The sequence below is a fragment of the Ambystoma mexicanum genome, chromosome 2p (assembly GCF_040938575.1).
Source record: "Ambystoma mexicanum isolate Mex_15411 chromosome 2p, UKY_AmexF1_1, whole genome shotgun sequence".
Lineage (NCBI taxonomy): Eukaryota > Metazoa > Chordata > Amphibia > Caudata > Ambystomatidae > Ambystoma > Ambystoma mexicanum.
The window spans coordinates 532950134-532971060 of NC_090923.1; the positions used below are offsets into that span (position 1 = coordinate 532950134).

Here is a 20927-nt window from a genome sequence, read left to right on the forward strand (position 1 = left end):
ATCAGCTCCGTACACACTCGGTTCCCCAATACTGCTGACTAGCACAGGTCAAAATCTGCAAGCCAGCCATATGACAGCTTCAGCAGATTCAGCACCTGTAAAAGAGATCGGTTTCCTGCTCCGTGAGGAAATTCGCTTTGCTGCTGTGGAAGAAATCAATTTCACAGAACAGGGTGACCCTGAAAGGATCATGCAACCATATTTTTATATCTATGAAAACCACATTACGCAAAATCCCAAAGGCGATTCATGCCAACTCAGCTGCAGCACAATGACTAAGCCATAAAAGGGTCACATGATCATGCCAATAACTGGATAGGTGAGCACAAAAAGGTATCAAAATGTACCCTCTCTCACTACTCGACATACTGTATATTAGAAAGTGTGTTTCTAGCCGGACATGGCTAGGAATTGTTCTTGTGAGCTCTTCCTATTTTTAAAATCAGAATGATGGCTTGCTTTGGTGTTGCTTTGGGCAAGCAGAGGCTACATCCAAGGAATGAGGAGCTAATACACAGCAATGCCAATTTACCGTCTAAATGATGCAAATTATAAACTTGAGTTCATCATATAGGACAGACTAATGTTAAAATGTATAAATGATGTGTCCAAATAATCCTTTTGAAGTTGCAAACTACTAACCAGCCATAAAAAGTCACTTTCCACTTCAATTCATAGACAGCACACCATTTCTTACTCGCCAAGAGTCAATGATCATTAGCCAACGTACTGGGTGTTTGTCTTAGCAGCGCACAGTGGTGGCGCGAGTTATGGTTGCTTGACTTACAATAACTGGCAAATTTCTGGGGGTTTTCGGTTTTACTTGCAACCATAACGTTCCTTTAACAAAGTCTTTTCATTGTATTTAATAGCTTTTTATTAGTGCTTAACCATAAACATCCATTTAACAATGTTTTTTCATTGAATTTCATTGGTTTTTAACAAGGCGCCCTAATTTTCTACAACTTACTAATATCATACTTACCCCAATATAGCAACATTTTTCTCCAATTTATAAAGTTTCACCTTAAAACTCTGCCATTTGCCACCTTCTAGCATCATTTTTAACACTTCTATACACTTTTTGCAACTTTTACCACTGTTTTTGTGTTCGCCGATGTTCGTGAACGTCTGACGTCATCGCTGACTTTTCGAACAGTGTCACGTGATCACGCACACGCGCGCGGGAGCAGCCTGATGATGTGTTCGCCAACGCATCTGCACTTCACGAACGGATCCGTGCTTCGCGAACAGTTCGGAACTGCATTTCAATTGGATCTAGAATGTTTTAAACTGAAAATGTACCATTGCACAGCTCCTACATCTATTCTTACTCATTAACCATTAACGATCATCTAGTACACAGCACATACTTGGAAGAATGTTAGGAAAACTGCTATTTATCTTAAAAATGGAATATGCTATTGCTATCCCTCCTCCCCCAGAGCCACCACCAGCTGGAGAACTTACACAACAAAATAAGCACAATACCTCAAAAGACAATCAAGAAAACCAGGAAGACGAGGCAGAAGAAGTGCCTACCTCTAGCACCCATAGAGAATCATGGGTGTGGTAGTTCTTTACCACTTTTGGAAATGTACCAAAGGCTAAAGCTACCAAAGTGAAATGCCCTGTCTCAGTCGCGGCCAACATGGGCAGTACTCCTAGGGGACCACCTCCATGCGACGCCACACCAACTCCAACCACTGCAATGCTCTCAGAAAGGCTGTTTTTTCCTTAGGGAGTAGAAGGCTGTCTTCCTCTACTTCACCTTCCTCCACCAATGCTGTCACCACACAGCCTACATCTGTGGGACACAAAGTCCCACCAGCAGCAACCTTGCAAGTAATAAAAGAGGCTGTTGATCCATAGCTTTCGAAACCAACAGTACTCGGTATATACTGCAACACACCACTCTGCAGGGGAGGGGGGGCAATTTTGAAGTGCTTTTGAAGCTATAATGAAGGAGCATGAGAAACAATGCCCTCTGCCTTAGAAACACACATGCAACATCTTCCCCTGTCCACCCGCCCCTTCATGTGTGTGGTTGGAGCGAATTCCCTCCCCACCTTACTTTCTGGTCTCTCCACTAAAAAACATACAAAATGTTTCCTTTAGGAACCACTTTTCACAGTAAAAAAATAGAACTATAAAAAGTAAGCTTATAGACTGCATCTACTTTACATTTTTCAGTAAAGTAGTTAGATTCAACAAAATTCTCCAACATTCCCATTAGCAGTTTCTACTAAGCTAATGGAAATAATGGACAATTGTATACTAGAGAAAAAGAAAAAAGCACAAACAAATTTCTGTCCAGAATTCTTCTTTCTAATATAAACACCATAATCCATTGCCCCGTATGACTATCCACAATCTCTGCATTCCCCTGTCAGGCCCATGCCTTATTAGAAAACCCAGATTGCCCATGCACTCAATCGCACAAAATAGCCCTTCTACTCTTTTTACTGTTATGTTTGTAACACTCCCTCATTACCTGCTTTAAACCACACATATATCCACTAATCACTTAAACTCTACATATAGCCTATCAACATATTAAACTTCCTACCCACCAACTGCCACTTAACAATGTTCAACAAATCTTTTGCATCTACATTTCCCATTCGTATACCAAGAAATTGTACATAGTGCTCCTATAAATGCACATATGCACTGTGCAGTGACAGACGTGCATAAATAAAAGGGGCAGTACCCATGGACAAGTGCTCATGGGAGCCCAGGAGGAAAGTGCCAAAGGATCCTAAGATGGAAGGCCACTAGCTAACTGCTGGGGCCGAGGGATCCCAGGGGTGTGGTTCATCTGAACTGTAACATCCCTTTAACAGAGTATTATCTGTCAATGGAATGAGCTTTATAAGTGAAAATGTTTCATAATGTTACATCGCTGTATATAAGTTATTAATAATTCCTCTTTTAACATATATGAAAGAACTATAAACCTCCATCAGCAAATATCTTTTTTGCAATGCATACTTATGTGAATCGTTATCAGCAGAGCATACCCAAATAGGCAAAAAAGAGTAGACATTTATTCTTGCTGAAGATCAGTCACTCTGCCCACGGCAGAAAAGTTATATCACTATAGTTTGTTCTTATGTTTCGACAATTAGATAAAAGTTAAACAGAGGACAGATTTCCAAAAGCATCCTTTCAGGTCCTTGCTAATGCTCCTCACGCAGGTTTGCTGCAACCCCGTCCAGCAATCTGGACTGCAGCCACAATCAAATTTTGTTTTACAATTTCAACCTAGAGCTTCAGCCATGCTGCATGCCCCAATAAATAACTCAGAGTAGGCATTTGTCCTTGCAGATGGACAGGCCCGTTGTCCATGCACCAAACTTGTATCACTATTTGTTGTGCTTCCATTTGGACACTTTGGAAAAATAAAACACAATACGTATTTGCAAAACCATTCTTTCAGATCCTTGCTAATGCTCCCCTCGCAGGTTTGTTGTCATTCAGTACAGCACTCCAGGCTGTAGCCGCAAGTAAAATATTTCTTCCCATTCAAACCTAGGGTTCAGCCATTCTGCATGCCCAAATAAGCAAACCAGAGTACAAGATTATCAAGTAATTGCAGGCCGGTAGAATGGGTAGATCACTGCGCTTCATCTAGTATTTTAAATAGATTACTCTGCTGCTGGTGATGGGGTTCTTTTATGAAGATGCCCTTCCTTCTTCAAGTGTTAGCTTTGGACTAGGAGAGTAAGCCCTGTTCAGATCAGCACTGTGTCATTCAATAAGTAACTGTTGTCGTAATCAAGCAGTCGTTAAAACCATTCTTGGTGCTATATTTAATTGTTAGAACTCGGCCAACACATAATTCGACTCCCTAGAGTCTTTAAGGCATATGGATTGTGGGCCAGTCATTGCTGTGAGGTTGTGGAAAGGAGTCCAGCATCCAACTGTCACACTATGGTCGCAAATAAGGGTGGGCAATGATTTCAAGGGGTGGCCTGGTGGCTACGTGGGCACCTGGTTCGGGTTTCTTGCTAATTATCTGCTGATTATCATTGTCTCAGAGTCTATGCAGCGACAGTCATGACGATCTGTTGATGCAATCCTGTGCAGCACTTCGGGCTGTAGCCACAGACAGAAATTTAGCCACAGACAGAATTTAATTTCCCCATTCAAACCTATCCCGATTTTCAAAAACTACCCCACATATCCAGCCATGCCCTCTTTAACACCATTCTCAGTCTCTTGTGATGTAATGAAGCCAAGCTGAAAAGGCATCCACTTAGTCCGATGGTACTTGGTCAAGCCCAAGGGAAAAAAGGCAGGGGAACAATGAAATGTATCCAGAATTAACTTTGTAAAGCAGTGCAAATCTGAATAGGTGGCCTGAGTCAGGTAAGCTCCTGGAAAGCAGATGAAAGCGAGAGGTTCTGGAATCTCCAGATCCACGTAAACGAAAAGGGAGGGAACAGAGAAGAAGGAAGGCAGAAGTGGCAGAATGCAAAGCCAGAGGAAGGCACACACGGGGCAGCAGCAAAGCAATGAAGAGAGCAAGGAAAAATTAGAAAATAGCACAACATCAGATGCTAAGACATTTCGAAGAGACGCAGGGAGCTCACCTTCCTGCAGCTCTTTAAGCTGGTTAATGATGTTCAGAACAGGCTCTGTAGCGTTGTGATCCTGGTGGCCATCTTGGAAAAAGGCTGAAAGGTTGCTTCAAATTTTATGTCGCGACGCAACACGCTACCATTTTGAAGGGGTAAAGACACGGAGGGTGTTGTCTCCTCCACAGTTGCCATAGAGACCAAGCAGAACCAGTATTCCTAACATCCATGGCCACTGGCTATACCTCAGTCACCAATTGTATATCACTATGTTTTGTACCTGCATTATGACACTTTTCAAAAAATAAAACACAGATATATTTGCAAAATCATGCTTTCAAGTCCTTACCAATGCTCCTTGCACACCTTTCCTGTAAATCCATCCATGTTTTATTTTTTTTAAAGTGTCAAAATATATGTAAATAAAATAGTCATATAACCTAGCTCCCAGTTGACAAAATCCATTCAGCACAGGTCATGACAGTTGTGTTTATATGCAGCAAATACATCTGAAACCAATCAAGTAACACTGCAGGGCACCGCCACTGCAAAGAACAAAGGGAATTGCACATATTTGGAGACATACATTGCCACTGTATGTACTCTGATTAAATGCCACCATCACGCTGTGGGTTAATTGTAAAGTGTGAGGTGAGGATGGTGTAAACCGACACTGCGGGTGGTTCTGAAATAGTTTGTAAAGGATCAGAGGCTAGGCTGCAGGATCCACAATTGTACTAACTCTGTAAATTGACACTTTTTAAAATCTCCCAATGTTCATTTCTACTGATTACTTCCAGGATATATTGTAGCTATAGTAACAGGGTTCGAAATGGAGGGGAGCTGGGAGCTATTTAGCTTATGCTTGTAGCCTTGAATAGCCTAGCTACCTTGACAGCAACAGCTACTAGGGGCTACGTTTGGCTCCCGAAGGCCAACTCATGCCCAACAAACACACCTATGTGAATTTAACTCCATTTAGTGATTGCCCCAAAAGCATAAACACTAGGGCCTGGCTACAGACTTATGAAGAAGTCATAAATAATGGACAAAATGAAAATGTTGCATCTTATGACCAATTAAGACTGTCAGAACACTATGCACTAACTCCTCGTTCTCCAGTGGTAGCTTCTGGTCGCTGGCTAATGCTGGAAACCCAGGAGCTGCTTTTAGCTCCTGCTTATCCAATCTTAATTTCGATCCCTGAAAGAAGAATATACATTTTCTTAATGAGCAAATGCCATCATCAAATCCTAAAATAACCATACATTATTTTCCGATAGAAGGTTATACAAGATGGACATTCTGGTACACTCCCCATTATACTCTTTCCAACTACCCTTTAGAGAATGCTGATAGTGGAAAATAGCACCAATGAGAGGCCCTGGCTGCTTTAAATTAGACCAAAGGGCATTTTTGGAACAAACCGAAAATGTTTACATTTGACAAATATGTTTTTGAAGCGTTGTATTGCTTGAATCACTAAGTACATGATAACATGATACACACTTGGCTTGGTGCTCATATGATTTTTCAGAATACCCACCCTAACATTAAAGTATTTGTAACCATGAACCATATATATCAAGGCAGCCTTGAGATTTGGATATGTGCATTAAAAGGCTATGGGCCTCAATACGACCCTGGCGGTAAGGGGTTAACGCCAGCGTTAGCTGCGCCGACCCCTTACCGCCAATTACGAGGTCCCTTAGCGCCATGGCGCTTTTAACACCTGCTTTTAGCAGGTGTTAAAATCCATGGCGCTAAGGGACCATGGAGTTAATTACGCCACCGTAATTTACGGTGGCGTAATTAACGCCTTCCCCACTCCCATTATGCCCTATGGGGCAAAAATGGGAATGGGGAAGGGTAAATGGGGATTGGGGACTTACCGCCCCGCCGACCTCGGAATGGGGCGGTAAGTCCGCCAACCACCATGGCGTAAACGTAGTTTACGCCATGGTGGTAAAGTCACGGCCCAGGCGGTAACTTACCGCCTGGGTCGTAATGAGGCCCTATGACATTGAGGCCATACGGCAGTCTTGTTTCCTGGGTTTGGTAGCCTTGCAGAATTATGAGAAAGGAGGATCTGGGTCTCAGGGTAAGGAAGGCTGTGTGCATGCATGCCCAGTCCTAAATACACAGACAGTGTCAAATAATTAGATATACATAGGATAAAGACTTTGGGTTTATACTGAGGCGATATGCCCCAACGGTAGAAGCTGGTGGAGACCGGGAAGCAGCAACACAGACAGAAGACGCTGCGCCTGGAGGAGAGATGACCCAGAAAATGTTGAACACAGGAGGTGGTAGATCTTTGGTTAGGCTTGATCCAGGCAGCCAACTTTACCAGAGAACCCAGGTTGCTGGAGGTGTTCTGAGACCTAGAGACAACTGCAGTAAGTGAGCAGAGAATCCAGGAGCCGGGGATGCCGCCACAAGATTTGTGAGTGGTCCTATGAGAGCTGGAGTGGCCTGGCTGATATCTGGAGAGGACAACAGTGAGTTGTGGGAAACCAACAAAGCTGAAAGCCCATGAGCAATACGGAGAGGTAATGATAGGAAGTAAAAGGACAAAGCCAAGTCGAAGACGCCCCATAGGTCTGATCACAATATATGGGCTTGAGACTTCATGTTGGAAAACGATCAAAACACCAAAACAGCTCATGAGCGCAGACAAGGGAGACACATACACTGAATTATGGGAATTGTAGTCAAAGTACTAGAGCATCTAATAAAGACTGACAGAAGGAAAGCTCTAATGCTGCGTGTTGTGAAATATATTCAACACCAGAGTGTCCTTCAAAGATTGAGAGAAGGAAAGTTCAGACACAGAATTCTGTTAGCTGTTGCCCAAGCACCTATCGTAGATCGTAGTCATAGTACCAAAGCGTTCAATGAACACTGCAAGAAAACGTAGGCACTGCAATCTGGGATGCCAAGCTTAGACCTTGCAATTGTTAAATGAAAGTAAGTTCCCAACGAGATAATGAGACAATCACTGGCCGATACATCATCCCGAGATGTTTAAAGAAAGAGATTTCGATTTTCTTTCGCAGTTTAGCCACCCCGTCCACATAGTGTCACGGTTGGGTCAGAATCTTAGTGTCAGTCCGACTCCACTATAGCATACTTATGCAAGTACAGTGATGCTAGGTAGTAGTTCTATCGGGGGCCTAAAATACAGAAGAGTATCATTGCTCGTGTAAGCCACTGCATTTTGAGAGAAAGAACCCTAACAGTATCTGAAGCGAAGTAGGTGCATGTTTGCGTTTATGAGATTACCGTCCCATCTAAACAGATGACCGTCTCTATCTGAGGTAAGAGACTCTCTGAAAGTAAATTCAGGAATGCAGTCATAATGCTTGACAATACTATAAATCAACGATCCACGACCTTGCGAAGATAAGCCTGCCGTTCCGTCCACGTTACTAAAATTGGACAAAGACTTTATAATTTGCTTGTGTTTCCAATCTGTTCGGATGCCTTAGAGGTGTGAGGCCGATTGATGGTTTAGAGACCGATATTCATCCCTGGACCACTGGTGCCCTAGAAGTTGGATTCGTCACAGTGACAGCCGGCCCCAGAAACCAGGTTTAAGCAAAAGCTGCAGGAATACAACATGGAAGTTAACATTGCACTGATGCAAGCAACATTATACTTGTAGTGAAGTCTCTTATGCTTCATATCCTTTAAGAATATCTGAACTGTGTTTCTAAACTTCCCTTGTACCAAGTATCTTTGTTCCTATTGCTTGTGACTCAAATCCCAAATTCATCCTACTGGAGTTGTTTCATAAGCACAACAGTCGGTAGACTGCAACATGCCTAAGATTACATCAATTATGAAGGCATGCAGGTCCTGAAGGGGCACAAACTACAGGTTTCATTTATCCCATTATTTTCTAATCACAGTTCCTGCCCAGCTACAGCTTGGTCATTTTTCCAATAGTTGATAAGAGTACCACAGCTCACGATGATGCCAACATTCACAAAGCTGGTATCTCAGCTGTGTCCATGCACACACTCCTAACGCAGAACGAATGAGGCAGGGTTGCTGTAGGGGAAGAGGTTAGGTTCCCACTCTGCAGGTCTATGGGTACTTGTGTATCACTCGCTTGCTGGCTTTCTACTTTGCCACGGGGGTAGAAGGCTAGCCTCTTAAGAAAGCTCCGTCAGCTATCAATACTCTGAATGGATATAGAGTTTACACAACAGGCAGATTGGTTGGTTTTATTTACGTAATGACGTCAGACAGTTTTGTAAGGGTGTGTTTAATCATGTGTCACCCTGAAACGAGGCTCGGTATTTTAAATGCTGTATTTTTTCTGTGCATTGATTTTACTCGTGGTTTTAAACTATAGCCAGAAAGTGAGAGCATGTTTCGCCAATGGGCATAAAGTGTAGAAACAAAAGTACCAACTAAACTGATGGTCCAGAGGCGGCCTTGTTGAACGAGGATTTCCTTTTACATAATACAAGATGCATCATAATGATATTGATCATTTCAGAACAATGCTGTGCTATTTCAGACAAGGCACGTCATCCATCAGTTCAAGTTCAAATGTTTTGGGAGCAGCCGACTACCACCACTCTCCATTTCTGCCACGCTCCAAATCTGTGGGACTGATGGGGGGTGGGGCATCAAAGCTGGGATGGTCAAGCTCTGGCAATTGTCCATTTATTAAACATTTTCTGTAAACTTCAAATGAGGTAGTTCCCTACACGTAAAAGGAGTATTGGAATGTAGGTCTGGTATGTGAACTACTGGAGCTAAAGAGGACTATGTTGATGGCTGTATGGGAGAGCTGTAGAGGGGAACACCACTGGAACATATGCATGGACAGAGTCACAAAGCTTTTTTCCTAAATTGACTTGTACCCATACACGCTCTCTTTGTATGTCATTGCATAACACACATATGCAGATTTTCCAGTAAATTAGTGTGGGTATTTAAGCATAATAGGCCAGGCCCGCTGGTGTGTCAGAGAGGGTGGGGTAAGAGAAAGAACTGCAAAGGATGTTGAACACCCAAACTGCCCAAAACAATGAGTATTCACCACAAACATGCATTCATGGTATTGGCCCATTTATGCGTGGACTTAACATACTGCCAAGCAGTGTGAGTGGTGAAGCATGCAGGCAACCTTCTTAGTACTTGGTAGGTTATTTGGGAATACCATGACCACTTGTAATCTACACCTATGGGTAGGTATAAAAGATGGGCTGCATTATTCATGTAAAACATAACTTTTCAGATCAGCCCCAGAGTAAAGTCCAGTTTACGAGAAAAATATGCCTCTCTTTCATTTCATTTCCATGCACCCTCTGACACTATCACGAGATATGCCCACCTATGAATGCAGAGAGAGGTTTAATGAAGGAACCAATAGCAAGAAAGATGTCATTTTGTGCCCGTTAACGACTCGCTTAAAAGATATCCTTGCCTAAGGGCTCTTGAATGAGCATGTCACTAAAGAAATGCAGAACCTGTAGGCCAATATCGCAAATTTAAAACAATATTTAACTTCAGAAATGTATCCTGTTTTTGTTCGCCGGCCGTCTCCTTGATGTTAGGTCTGTAATGATCGACAACAGACAACTGATCGACTGAGGCCAGAATGTGCAAGTTAGGGATCGAATTGATAGATTTAAATATTCTGATAAACAACTTTCTGGAGCAAGAGCACGATCCGACATCATTCACAGAAAGATCTAGAAATTGCCCAAGGATGTCGGTGTCATTGTCACACAAGGGTTGAAGATGTGGTGTGCACAGGTACAAATGAATCCTTAGAATCATTGTGATGTGTGATTTATCAGCTAACCAAACGCATTAATAGTCCGACAGATACATTAAAACATTACAAGAGGTAGCTGTGGTTGTAGAGGGACGGAAGGCGACAGCCTTAAAGCTGAAAATATTCTGATAGCATGATTTTGCTTGAATTAAAAACAAGGGTCATATGTGGTGTTTAGGGAGAAGAGGGTTGAGGTTTGACCCGTCGCATACCGAAAAGCCAAGCAGCACTTTCTTCCTGCTCGCAGTGCACTTTGCAAAACCGGACAGAAAACAGATGCATGATGATGGGTTATAAGTGTGACCTGAATTCACATTTCGAATTATCTCTTTTCACATCTCTTTTCATATCTCTTTTGACTCACAAGAGCCACTGAGTCGAAAAGCTATAGCAGGATGTTGTGGGAAAGACAATGCGGTGAACAAAGAAGAAATCACAAAAAGAAAGACTATGGGAAAAGCAACCCTCAAGAGGGGCTTGATTAAAGGCGAGCGACAAGGAAGATCAGAGACTAAGCTGGCAGCAGAATATTTGTACAACAATACTAGGTCTTATGAGGGCATCACTCTGTGCTTCTAGGTTTTTAAAGAGCAGCAGGAAATGGAGTTTCAGAGTCGTGAAGTGGACTTTCCCATATCCAGATCACGTCAGCAGATCATGCTGTCCAGGATTCTCTATGACTGAACATACCATTCATAGCTTCAGGTACATTTCCTTATTCTGCCATTCAAGGTACGCCCAATTTCACTCTCAGAGCCCTAATCACACCAGGCTTTTAGGATAAGAACTATGTGAACACCGCCCATTAGCATTCAGTGTATTCAACTACATTTTGTGTTAAAACAAGCCATAAATGTGTCACCCCAGTACTGGACTGGACTTGGAGAATCACAGTAGCCTATAGGCAGGAGTAGAAATGTCAAGAAGGAAGCCAGAAGTCAGCCATAAAATGTCACTTGCCACCTCAATTCTCCACATACACAGCACACCATGTGTTACTTGTCAAGGGCCAATTCTCACTAGCTAGTGGCAACGTTTGAGCCCTGCTATAGGGATGCAAACTATGCTGGTAAAAAGATGAAGGGTCCCATGAAGGATTTGGTCTCTCTTGGTGGAAGTGTAGAGCCGAACATAAGAGTTTACTGAAACACTAAACACTATACAGTTTCAGAGAGGAGAGGAAGGTCTCAGGACCATGGTGCATTCTACGGCCAGGAAAGCCACAAAGACCAAACAAGTATATATCATTGCAAAATATTTCTTTCCAGTTGTGTGGTTGCTGGTTTTACCAAGAATAGTGATACCTTCCTTCCCTCTCACAGGCCTAAAATAGCAAATAGATCAAGTAGTGAGAAATCCTTCCACACTTGCCACTTCCTTAAACGTTAATAAATAGGGTGGGCCAAAGCCACACAAACTCCTGCCAGATGTCTAACGAGAGGGCAATGATTTGACAGCAAACTCCAAATACCATTATTTTTACTGTCAACCAATTGCAAAGGAATCCAAGTGAGATAGTAAAGGTTGCAACAATAAAATGTGTTCGATAAGAGAAGCAGAACTTACTTGTTAAAAAGATTCAGCCCAATCCTGTAGTGCCTCTTCCTGATAATATCATTACTAAATGCTGGCGAGTCCCAGCTGTTGCGGGTTTCTTTGTGATATGTTTGCTTGCTAAGAGTTTGCTCTCGTAAACTGTCTCTGGATGATGACTCGGAGCTGCAATTTATAGTATCATTGGAATTGGAAGTGCTATTGATACTGTCATTGTCTCCATCTGAGTAATCAGATTCAGACTTGCTTTGCCGGTTAGCAGTGCCATTAATTATCAAGTGGCTATCAATGGGCCTCGGCCGGTGCCTCGGTGGCTCTTCTTCCCGGGGAATCATCTTTGTTGGAATACCATGCGGAATATGTTTAGGGCTACCATGTTGACTAGGCAATCCCCTTTCATATGCATTTTGTCTTTTTAATGATCCTCTTTCTGAACGATCACTTAAGTCCACTGAACTGTCACTCGGAGGTTCTATCGTTAGCAACGGCAAATGATCCATTCTGAGTCTTTGTTCTTGACACTCTAACGAAGGTGTACTCCGACAGCTGGTGTCAGTGTCTATTTTATCGTCCTTGTGTGTCATGGACCAGTACTCCTGGGAAGAGTTTATTGATCGGAGCCTCAAATCCGACTCTGTGCTGGATGGTCTGTCCACTGATTGGGAGAGGGGAAGAGGTGGCGAGAGCTCTTCCTCATCAATGTACAGTGTGACGTCACTGTATGATGCAGTCATCTCATCCAGTTTCCTGTGATCAACATTATGTGCTGGTTTTACCTGGCGACAGCTTTCCCGTTCCATTTCAAGGCTCCTCCCATGATCCTGGACTTGGCCTTCATCAGTGTGCAGGCTTCGACAATTGAGTGCATCATCAATTGATTCAGCAAGTGATTTCACCTGTCTGGAAAAAGCATCCTCAAGCTCAGTTATCGCATCAGCAAAGTCAGTGGATGCTGCTGGAGATTTCATTGGTGCTTGTTCCCCGTGATCACCACATTCTGATGGAACAATGGGTCCAAGCTTTGAGCCATCATTTGAGAGAGACACCTGTTTCCCTTCAAAGTAGGAGCTGTGGACTTTCTCAGGTCCTTCAAAAGAAAACTGCATTCTCATATTGGATAGCACAATGCGCCTTGACATGCGATTTTCAGACATAGAACTCCGAAGTCGCTCAAAGTTTTTGTTCATCTGATATTGGCGGAATGCTGTTTGTATGGTGCGCGCTGCATGTCTGGTTACGAGACGGCCCCCATATTTGCGTTCTAGCATTTCAACCTAGGAAGAAGAAAGAACTGTCAACCACTGTTCAGTAACATTAAAAACATTATCAATATAGACAATATAGACAAAGGCAAAACAAAATTCAATAGATGAAATTCACTAGTAGTTGATAGTACTATATTTCCTTAGCATGCTCTTCTATAACAGTAATTACATATAGAATGTGCTATTGGCATCACCTGAAGGGTAGTGCTTTAGGAGGTTGCAGCTCTCGCCCATGTTGGTTTTGTGGCATGTTATTTCAATCTAATGCATGCACTATGAACATTCTTTAACTACTCTTCTCTAGGGGAAGTGTTGAAAAGATAAAGCATCAATATTAGATGCTCATGATAAATGCAATAGCCGAGAAAAGGAGACTCTGCCTGGGGCTTGAACAATGACTTGCATCGTGTTGGCTATGTTGAATGGCTGCCATGCTTAAAGAAGGTTTTCATACTGTGAATGGTTACATAGGTAGGGACGAGATTAGACTTCCAAAGTAACAGCTTCCCCAGGGGGCTTAAATGAGAAGGTAGATTCTGGACTTGCCTCCACCTGCAGGTTCTCCTTGCCTCCTCTTGCCTCCACCTGCAGGTTATCAAAATCAACTCAAAGCAACCACTGACAAAGCCAAATATGTCGGATTTTGTATATTAATTGTACAGGCATTTGCCAACTATTACACACATGTCATTTTGGGGATGCAGTGGTGAGAAGCAGTGGGCCTCCAACCATCATCTATAAGGGGCACACGCTGCTCTCCCCTAAGCTCTGGCAGCTCACAAACCACATAATGCAATGCTTTGTGTAACTTTTCTTCAGCATGCTACTTTGCTTGGGAAAGGGTACATACAGCAAGGGATGTTTGGTTTCTAGCACCTGTCAATAGGTGGCTTTGCCACTAAACTTCCAAAACGAAACCAGGATTTTGATGAACTGCCTGTAGCACTGCTCAAGAATCTAGAATCTGTAAGTAAACAATTTAAAAGGCAGAAAGGCAACCTTGAAATAAATTAAGGGACATTCTACTATTGAAAGGGCACTGTTCAAGAATCAACACTTATATGTGCCTTGCGAGAAACCGGAGGCAAACCAAACATGTATAAATAATAAATGCAATAGAAGTAAATAGTTTTAATGAAAGGTGAGCTCTGGCACAAAAGGTGGTTAAGGGGTCACTGGAAAATCCTACCGAGCCAATATGATTGTATACATGGATAGGATATATATAGTTTGTTTAATAGCCCACATTGACTATTGCAACAGCTTCTACTTAGGCATCCCTGAAAAACCAAATCATCAGTCGCGCGTCATACATCATACGATTGCTAGATTGATCCTATGACTGAAACCTAGAGATCATATTATGTCCACTCCAAAACGCATGCACTGACTTCGTGTGGAGCAGTAGACTTCCTTTAAAACAGCAGTATTCAAACTGTGGGCCGCAACCCCTTGGGGGGGCTGTGGCCTCATGTCCAGGGGGTCGCATACCCAGAGTCTGAATACAAAATTAAAAAATACAAATATATATATTTTCTATTTTTAATTTTTTTATGCATTTTTTTAAGAATCTAGAAATTAGTCTAGATTCTAGAGTAAAAAAAATTCTGGTCTTCAGCATGCAATGAATATTGTGTGTAATGGTAACATTTACTTGCACACGGCTATCATTACAAACAATATTCATTGCATGCTGAAGATCAGATTTAGCATATAGTATAGGGTTGCTTCTTCTTTCCTTCTATTGCCTCACATGATGACCTTTGCTCTAGAAAGACTTGTTAATAAGCTGTGCCGTTTAGGGATGGGAGTAAGAGTGGTAAACCGGGTTAATTAAAAAAAAGTCTGCTCAAAAATGCAGCATTTTAACCCATTATTTTTTAAAACATTTCCCAGGGGAGAACCATCCCCCCGAGCCCCTCTGGATTGGATCAGGCTCCCTCACTATGCTCGGTCGCTATGGCATATCTGAGGAAAATATTTATGCCCCTCCACTTTAAAAAATTCACCAGTCGCAGCTGGCCCTAGGTCTGTGCAGGGAGCAGGGTGGGGGGAGCACAGAGACTGGGGTGGGGGCAGGATGGGGGGAGCCATGGGATAGTGGTGGGAGTAGGATGGGGAGAGCCCAGGGTCTGTGTGGGGTGGGGGGAGCCCGGGGACAGGGCTAGCAGTGGGATGAGGGAGCCCAGTGACTGTGTTGGGTGCAGGAGCCCTCGGACTATACTAGAAGTAGGGTGTGGCGACAGGGCTCAATAGTTCATAGCCATTTGGGCTTACTGTCCATTTGATATTTTTGGGGGGTCCTGGCCTGCCCACATTTTGCTCAGGGGAGCCCAGGCCAAAAAAAGTTATTAGACCACTGCTTTAAAACATCATGCTTCGTCCATTGTGCCTAATAGGGACCAGGCCTGGCCTACCTCAGAAATTAAATCATTAAATTCTGTCCTACCGGGTTCTTTTGGCCCACATATGCTTTCTCCCTTATTTCGGAATTGGGCTTTGAAAAAGAAAGTTGGTGGACGGCTGTTGAACATTGCAGGTGTGGCTTAATGGTACAGCCGCCGAGTTTCCTTGAGGTCACTGGACAAACAGCACTTGTTCAGGAAACGACTAAAGGCGCTCAGATTTAAGTGTTCTTTTAGCAACTGATGACTGTCCGTGGTTTTGGCGCTCTGAATATGACGAATTATGCCCCCAGGTGTACAGTAGCTTTTATTTCGAAGGCTGTAGGCTTTGAAGTGGGTCGCATGGTTAAAGATTTGACAGTGTCACCCCAACACCACTCACATACGATGGGCCTTATGGACCCAGTACAGTGTCTTAAAACGTGATAAGCCTTTGATGCAAGCCCATGCTGGGCGCCCAGTGCTGAAGGCATGTGCTGTTCCAGGTCCAGGCCAATATTAGGTAGGCAGCGGGATTGTGTACGCTTTACAGCTCAATGGCTTCTGAAGCCATTGTTTTGAAGTCCATTATAAAGCATTGCAATGGCATAAGAACAAGGTCATTGTGCGGCTGTTGGCTGTTACAGTGGGCTGGGAACCCACTAAGAGCACACGTGTGTTAGAATGCAACATGTTGTTGTATAACAGAGCTGGTTTCGGATTAAAGGAGAGATGAAGAGGAAGAAAAACCCCAGTAGCAGGAACAAAACGGAACGACAGAATAAAAAAAAGATAATATGACCACGGCGCAGTATTCTGGTACTGTAATGTCTGTGTGCCATATGCCTACAACAAAAATTCCATGAAGGGTTTCTTGGAAATGACGACCTAGCGTGCTAGTATCTGGAGGGCCTGGTCTGTCTAGCAGACGAACGAGGAAGTGGACTGCATGTGACTGCGTGCGTGCGTGCTGGGCGGGGCCGGCTGACGCGCCTCTCTGCCCCGCCTACTGCTCGCGTTATAAATAAGTCGTCTGCCACGCCGGTCCTCCTCGCTCGACTCAGCGACTTCACCTCCGAAAGAAATCTACTAGCAAAGGAACAGTTTGGATTTCGAAAGGAGCATGCAACGACTCATCAGCTACTGAGAGTGGTGGACACCATCAGCCACGGATTCAACATCAAGAAGTCCACAGGAATCGTCTTCCTGGATGTCGCCAAAGCATTCGACCGAGTCTGGCACAAGGGACTGCTGCACAAGATGATTGGCCTGGGATTTCCGAACTACCTGGTGAAGACGATTGCAAGCTACCTGGGAGGCCGCACCTTCCATGTCGCCATGCGGTCTGAGATGTCCTCTTCACATCCCATCCGAGCAGGCGTGCCACAGGGATCGAACCTCGGACCCTTCCTGTTCAACCTCTTCACCAACGACATCCCGACAGATCTCCACAAGACGAACCTGGCGCTGTATGCAGACGATGTTGCAGTAATCTCCCAGTCTTTCAGCGAAAAGGAAGTGGCGAAGAACCTGCAAGCTTCATTGGATACCATTGCAAAGTGGTACAGCGACTGGCGGATAGAACTCAACACCAGCAAGACAACTGCAACGCTGTTCACCAGAAAGAAGATCAAGGAGCACCCACACATCAGCCTCAACGGGGAGACCATCAAATGGGAGAGCAGCAGCCGCTACCTCGGTGTGACCCTGGACAGCAAACTCAACTGGGAAAGCCACATCGAGAATACTCAGCAGAAGGCAACAGGAAAGATGGCAGCGCTGTACCCACTCCTGAAGAGCAAGTCCATGCCCCTCCGGACAAAGATCAACGTCTACAAGGCGATCATCAGACCAACCCTGACTTATGCCTCACCAGCATGGATGACCTGCCATGAGCGACACCGGAAGAGTCTTCAGATAGTCCAGAACAAGGCCCTGCGGATATCATCTGGAGCTCCAATCTTCACAAGGATAGCAGACCTTCACAGAGACCTGGACATCGAGATGTTGGATGAACATCTAGCGAAGCTGAGTAAGAACTTCTGCCAAGAACTGGATCAGAACCCGAACCCTCTGATCAGAAGACTCACTGCCACCACAGCAAACCCCTTCGACCGCTACCCGCGGCCCATCACTGCGAAGACCCAGTGAAACCAGCCCTACTGTGACAAGACCACACAGACCAAGAAGAATACAAACCCACGACTACACACTCAACCCGAGAAGATGGAGTAATGAGGCTCAAGCCTCGGTATCCAAAAAATCACCGCTGATGGATAAAAATCTATCAGCAAGAAGAAGAACAAGCGCCGGGCTATAATTAGTCCTGGTATTTCAGGAGTGGGCAGGAGGAGGGAACTCTGCAGCGCTGCATTGTGAGTGCTGCTGAATGAACGCTGGTCATTAAAGGGACGCAACGGAAACGACAGGTCGTCATAAAGTCACCTTGTAGGAACCACAAATAACACAGGCACTTTTTTTTTTAAACAACAAATTTCATCGTCCGCCTCCATTTAATTCCTAAAAAGGTTAAGGCCCCAATCAACCATGCAACCAGGCACCCGTGGGGCCAAATGTCTGCCCTAAGTTCCAAATGCAGACTTGGTACGTCCAATGTGGTGGTTTCGTCCAGTGCATTCCGTGCAGGGCACGGGCTTGAGGCCCGCCCTAGTTGAATCCCAGTCCACACTCTTGACGCAGCACAGCCTTGAACGCACCATTTGCCTATTTTCCTTGTTAAAAGTCGTAGTTTGGGGTTTAGCAGGACCAGGCGTTAACGAGGAACCCTACCATTCTCATTTCAAGTTCAAGCATGCAAAATATATTACGCCGGTCTTAATACCACGTGTTGGACTCCGTGGCATTTTTGCGGTGCAGGGAATGGAACCAGCGCATAGACCATGTATTTCCACCCCTCCTCCAAAAACCACAAGGTTTTACATGATATTTTCATGCTGGTGTAAATTGATTCTTAGGGAATTCGACTGTTTTTAGCACCTGCTAAAAGCAAACATGACTGCACATTTTTAAATGCCTTATCCAAGCATAACCTGTAAGATGCATGTACACTTTTTACACTATGAACTGCAACCAAAACAAAAGCGTGTTATGGAGATTTCATCCGTGTTAACAATTTATTTGCACTTCGTAGCGCAAATGACGAAACATTGCACAGCGAGCAATATTATACAAAAGCAGAAACGTAGGTCGTCCCCTCTGCTATATAGCCTTTTAGTAAAATGAGGCCTTCATGCATTTGCATGGGGCTGCAAAGCTAAGCTTGAGGGACCAGCTGAACTGCCAAATCAAGAACAAAAGAACCCCCTACACAAGTTCGAATTTTGGGTTCAAGGTGCACCAGGTGAAGCAGAGGAACATATCGTGGACACCCTGGGGAGGTGCACAGGTGTCCGACTGCGGGCGGTCACTGGTGGATTCTGCGTGCGTTCTCAGCCAACCGACTGGACAGGCACTCTTCAGTGGGTGCTAATAATAGGAACAGGCTCGGGAAGGGAATTTTAAAAAAACAGGCCCAGGAAAGTAAAAAGAAAGAACAGGCTCAGGAAGGGAAAAGAAGCAACAGGCTCGGGAAGGGAAAAGAAGCAACAGGCTCGGGAAGGGAAAAGAAGCAACAGGTTCAGGAAGGGAAAAGAAGCAACAGGTTCAGGAAGGGGGAACAATATCAGGCTCAGGAAGGGAATACAAACATTTTAAAAACAGGCTCAAGAAGGGAATAAAAGAAACAGCCTCAGGATGGCACCACAGCGCACAGCTTCAGGATAAGGGCCACAGCCCCACAGCGCACAGCCTCAGGATAAGGTCACAGCCTCAGGATGGGGCACACAGGCTCAAGATGGAGATAAAGTGCAAATGTTCAATCCATCCGACTCTTCGCAAGGAAACCATAAGAAATGAGCAATGCAGATAAATACAAGTCAATTGTAACCAAATTAATTAAAGCTTGGCTTGTAAGGATCAACCCTGGTAACCATTCCACATAACAGGCCAATATCAAATGTAATATTTCTCCAAAATGACGGTCTCAGGAGGATTGCTCAGGGGCAACCTCCTCGCCTTGGAAGCAAGCCGAAACGGGGCAACACAGGTTCGATCCCGGGTCCGCGCTTAGAAACCTCTGGGTATTAAGCACGTTATAATTAACCAATTATATCATATCATATATATCACAGGCTCACGATGGGGCCAAAGCGCTCAGGATGGGGCCCAAGCTCACAGGCTCAGGATGGGTCCAAAGTGCACAAAGTAGCAAGGCTCAGTAGGGGGCATCAATCAACAGTTCCAGTAGAAAAACAGATCCAATTGGACAGTTTCAGGTCCAGAGAAGGCATTTCCAATCACAGCTCCCGTTCGGAATAATTAACAATTCCAGTGGGGACAATTTCAGGAGGGTACCGTTTTCAAATTAAATCAATTGGCAGAGAAGCTAGTAGGGTCCACATGACAAAGGTTGAAAGATGAGCTTCCTTGAAGGCCTTGGACCTAGGGCAGTATATTCGCCGGTGAAAGGGATGACTCGGGTGGGGGAAGCCCCCAGAAACTAGGTGTCACAGCCCTCAACCAACCAGCCACCCTTAACCCTCCGCCATTCTCTTCCAGCATAGTAGATGACCACATATGCTACAGCTGGATGATTTTATTTATGTATTTATATAGTGCTTAAACCGGTAGGTATCAATGCGGTGAGACATATAGCAAATAGAAAACAAAACAACAAAAAAGAAGGCAGCTTATCAAGAAAGGCAGTATTCAGAGGAGTGTGAAGGTATCTTACGTAAAGTATTCAGAGAAATTAAGGGTCTTCAATTATTTTCAGAAAGAGGAGTGGGTGGAGTCAGTCCTTACACATATTGGTAGCTTGTTCCAAAGTGTCGGAGCAAGAAATTGGAGGGATCGACCACATGCTTGCATATGTTTGACACGTTTGTAGGTCAACAGCTTCTGAGAGCCAGAGCGCAAGACACAAGAGGGTTTGTGCCATTGCAAGCGCTCCTTAAGATAGTCTGGTACTTGACCATATAGACAGTTGTGGGTTATCGTTGACATTTTCAACTTGACCCTTTGTGAGATTGGCAGCCAATTAAGTTTTTTCAGAACAGGCGCAATATGGGAACGCCTGTCAGCATGGGACACAATTCTAGCTACAGCATTTTGCACCACTTGGAGTCGATCAAATCTATAAGCGGAAGCCCCCAGCAGCAACGCATTTAGGTAGTCTAGTTTTCTGCCAACCGTTGCTCTCACGATGATAGCTGCATTGGTGTTTGTAATAAAGGGCTTGATCTAATGGAAAAACCTGATGCAATAGTGGCAGGCACCGACA

General features: G+C 44.2%; 1 protein-coding gene across 13 annotated transcripts in view; it reads right to left on the minus strand.

Moving 5' to 3' along the window:
- Positions 1 to 20927, minus strand: part of IQSEC1 (IQ motif and Sec7 domain ArfGEF 1) — a 3055115-nt gene that overhangs the window by 179477 nt on the left and 2854711 nt on the right. For all 13 annotated transcript variants that reach the window (XM_069643967.1, XM_069643968.1, XM_069643965.1 and 10 more), the window contains one exon: positions 11950 to 13211. In XM_069643967.1, coding sequence (XP_069500068.1) covers positions 11950 to 13211 — 1262 coding nt within the window. The remainder of the gene's footprint in view (positions 1 to 11949; positions 13212 to 20927) is intronic.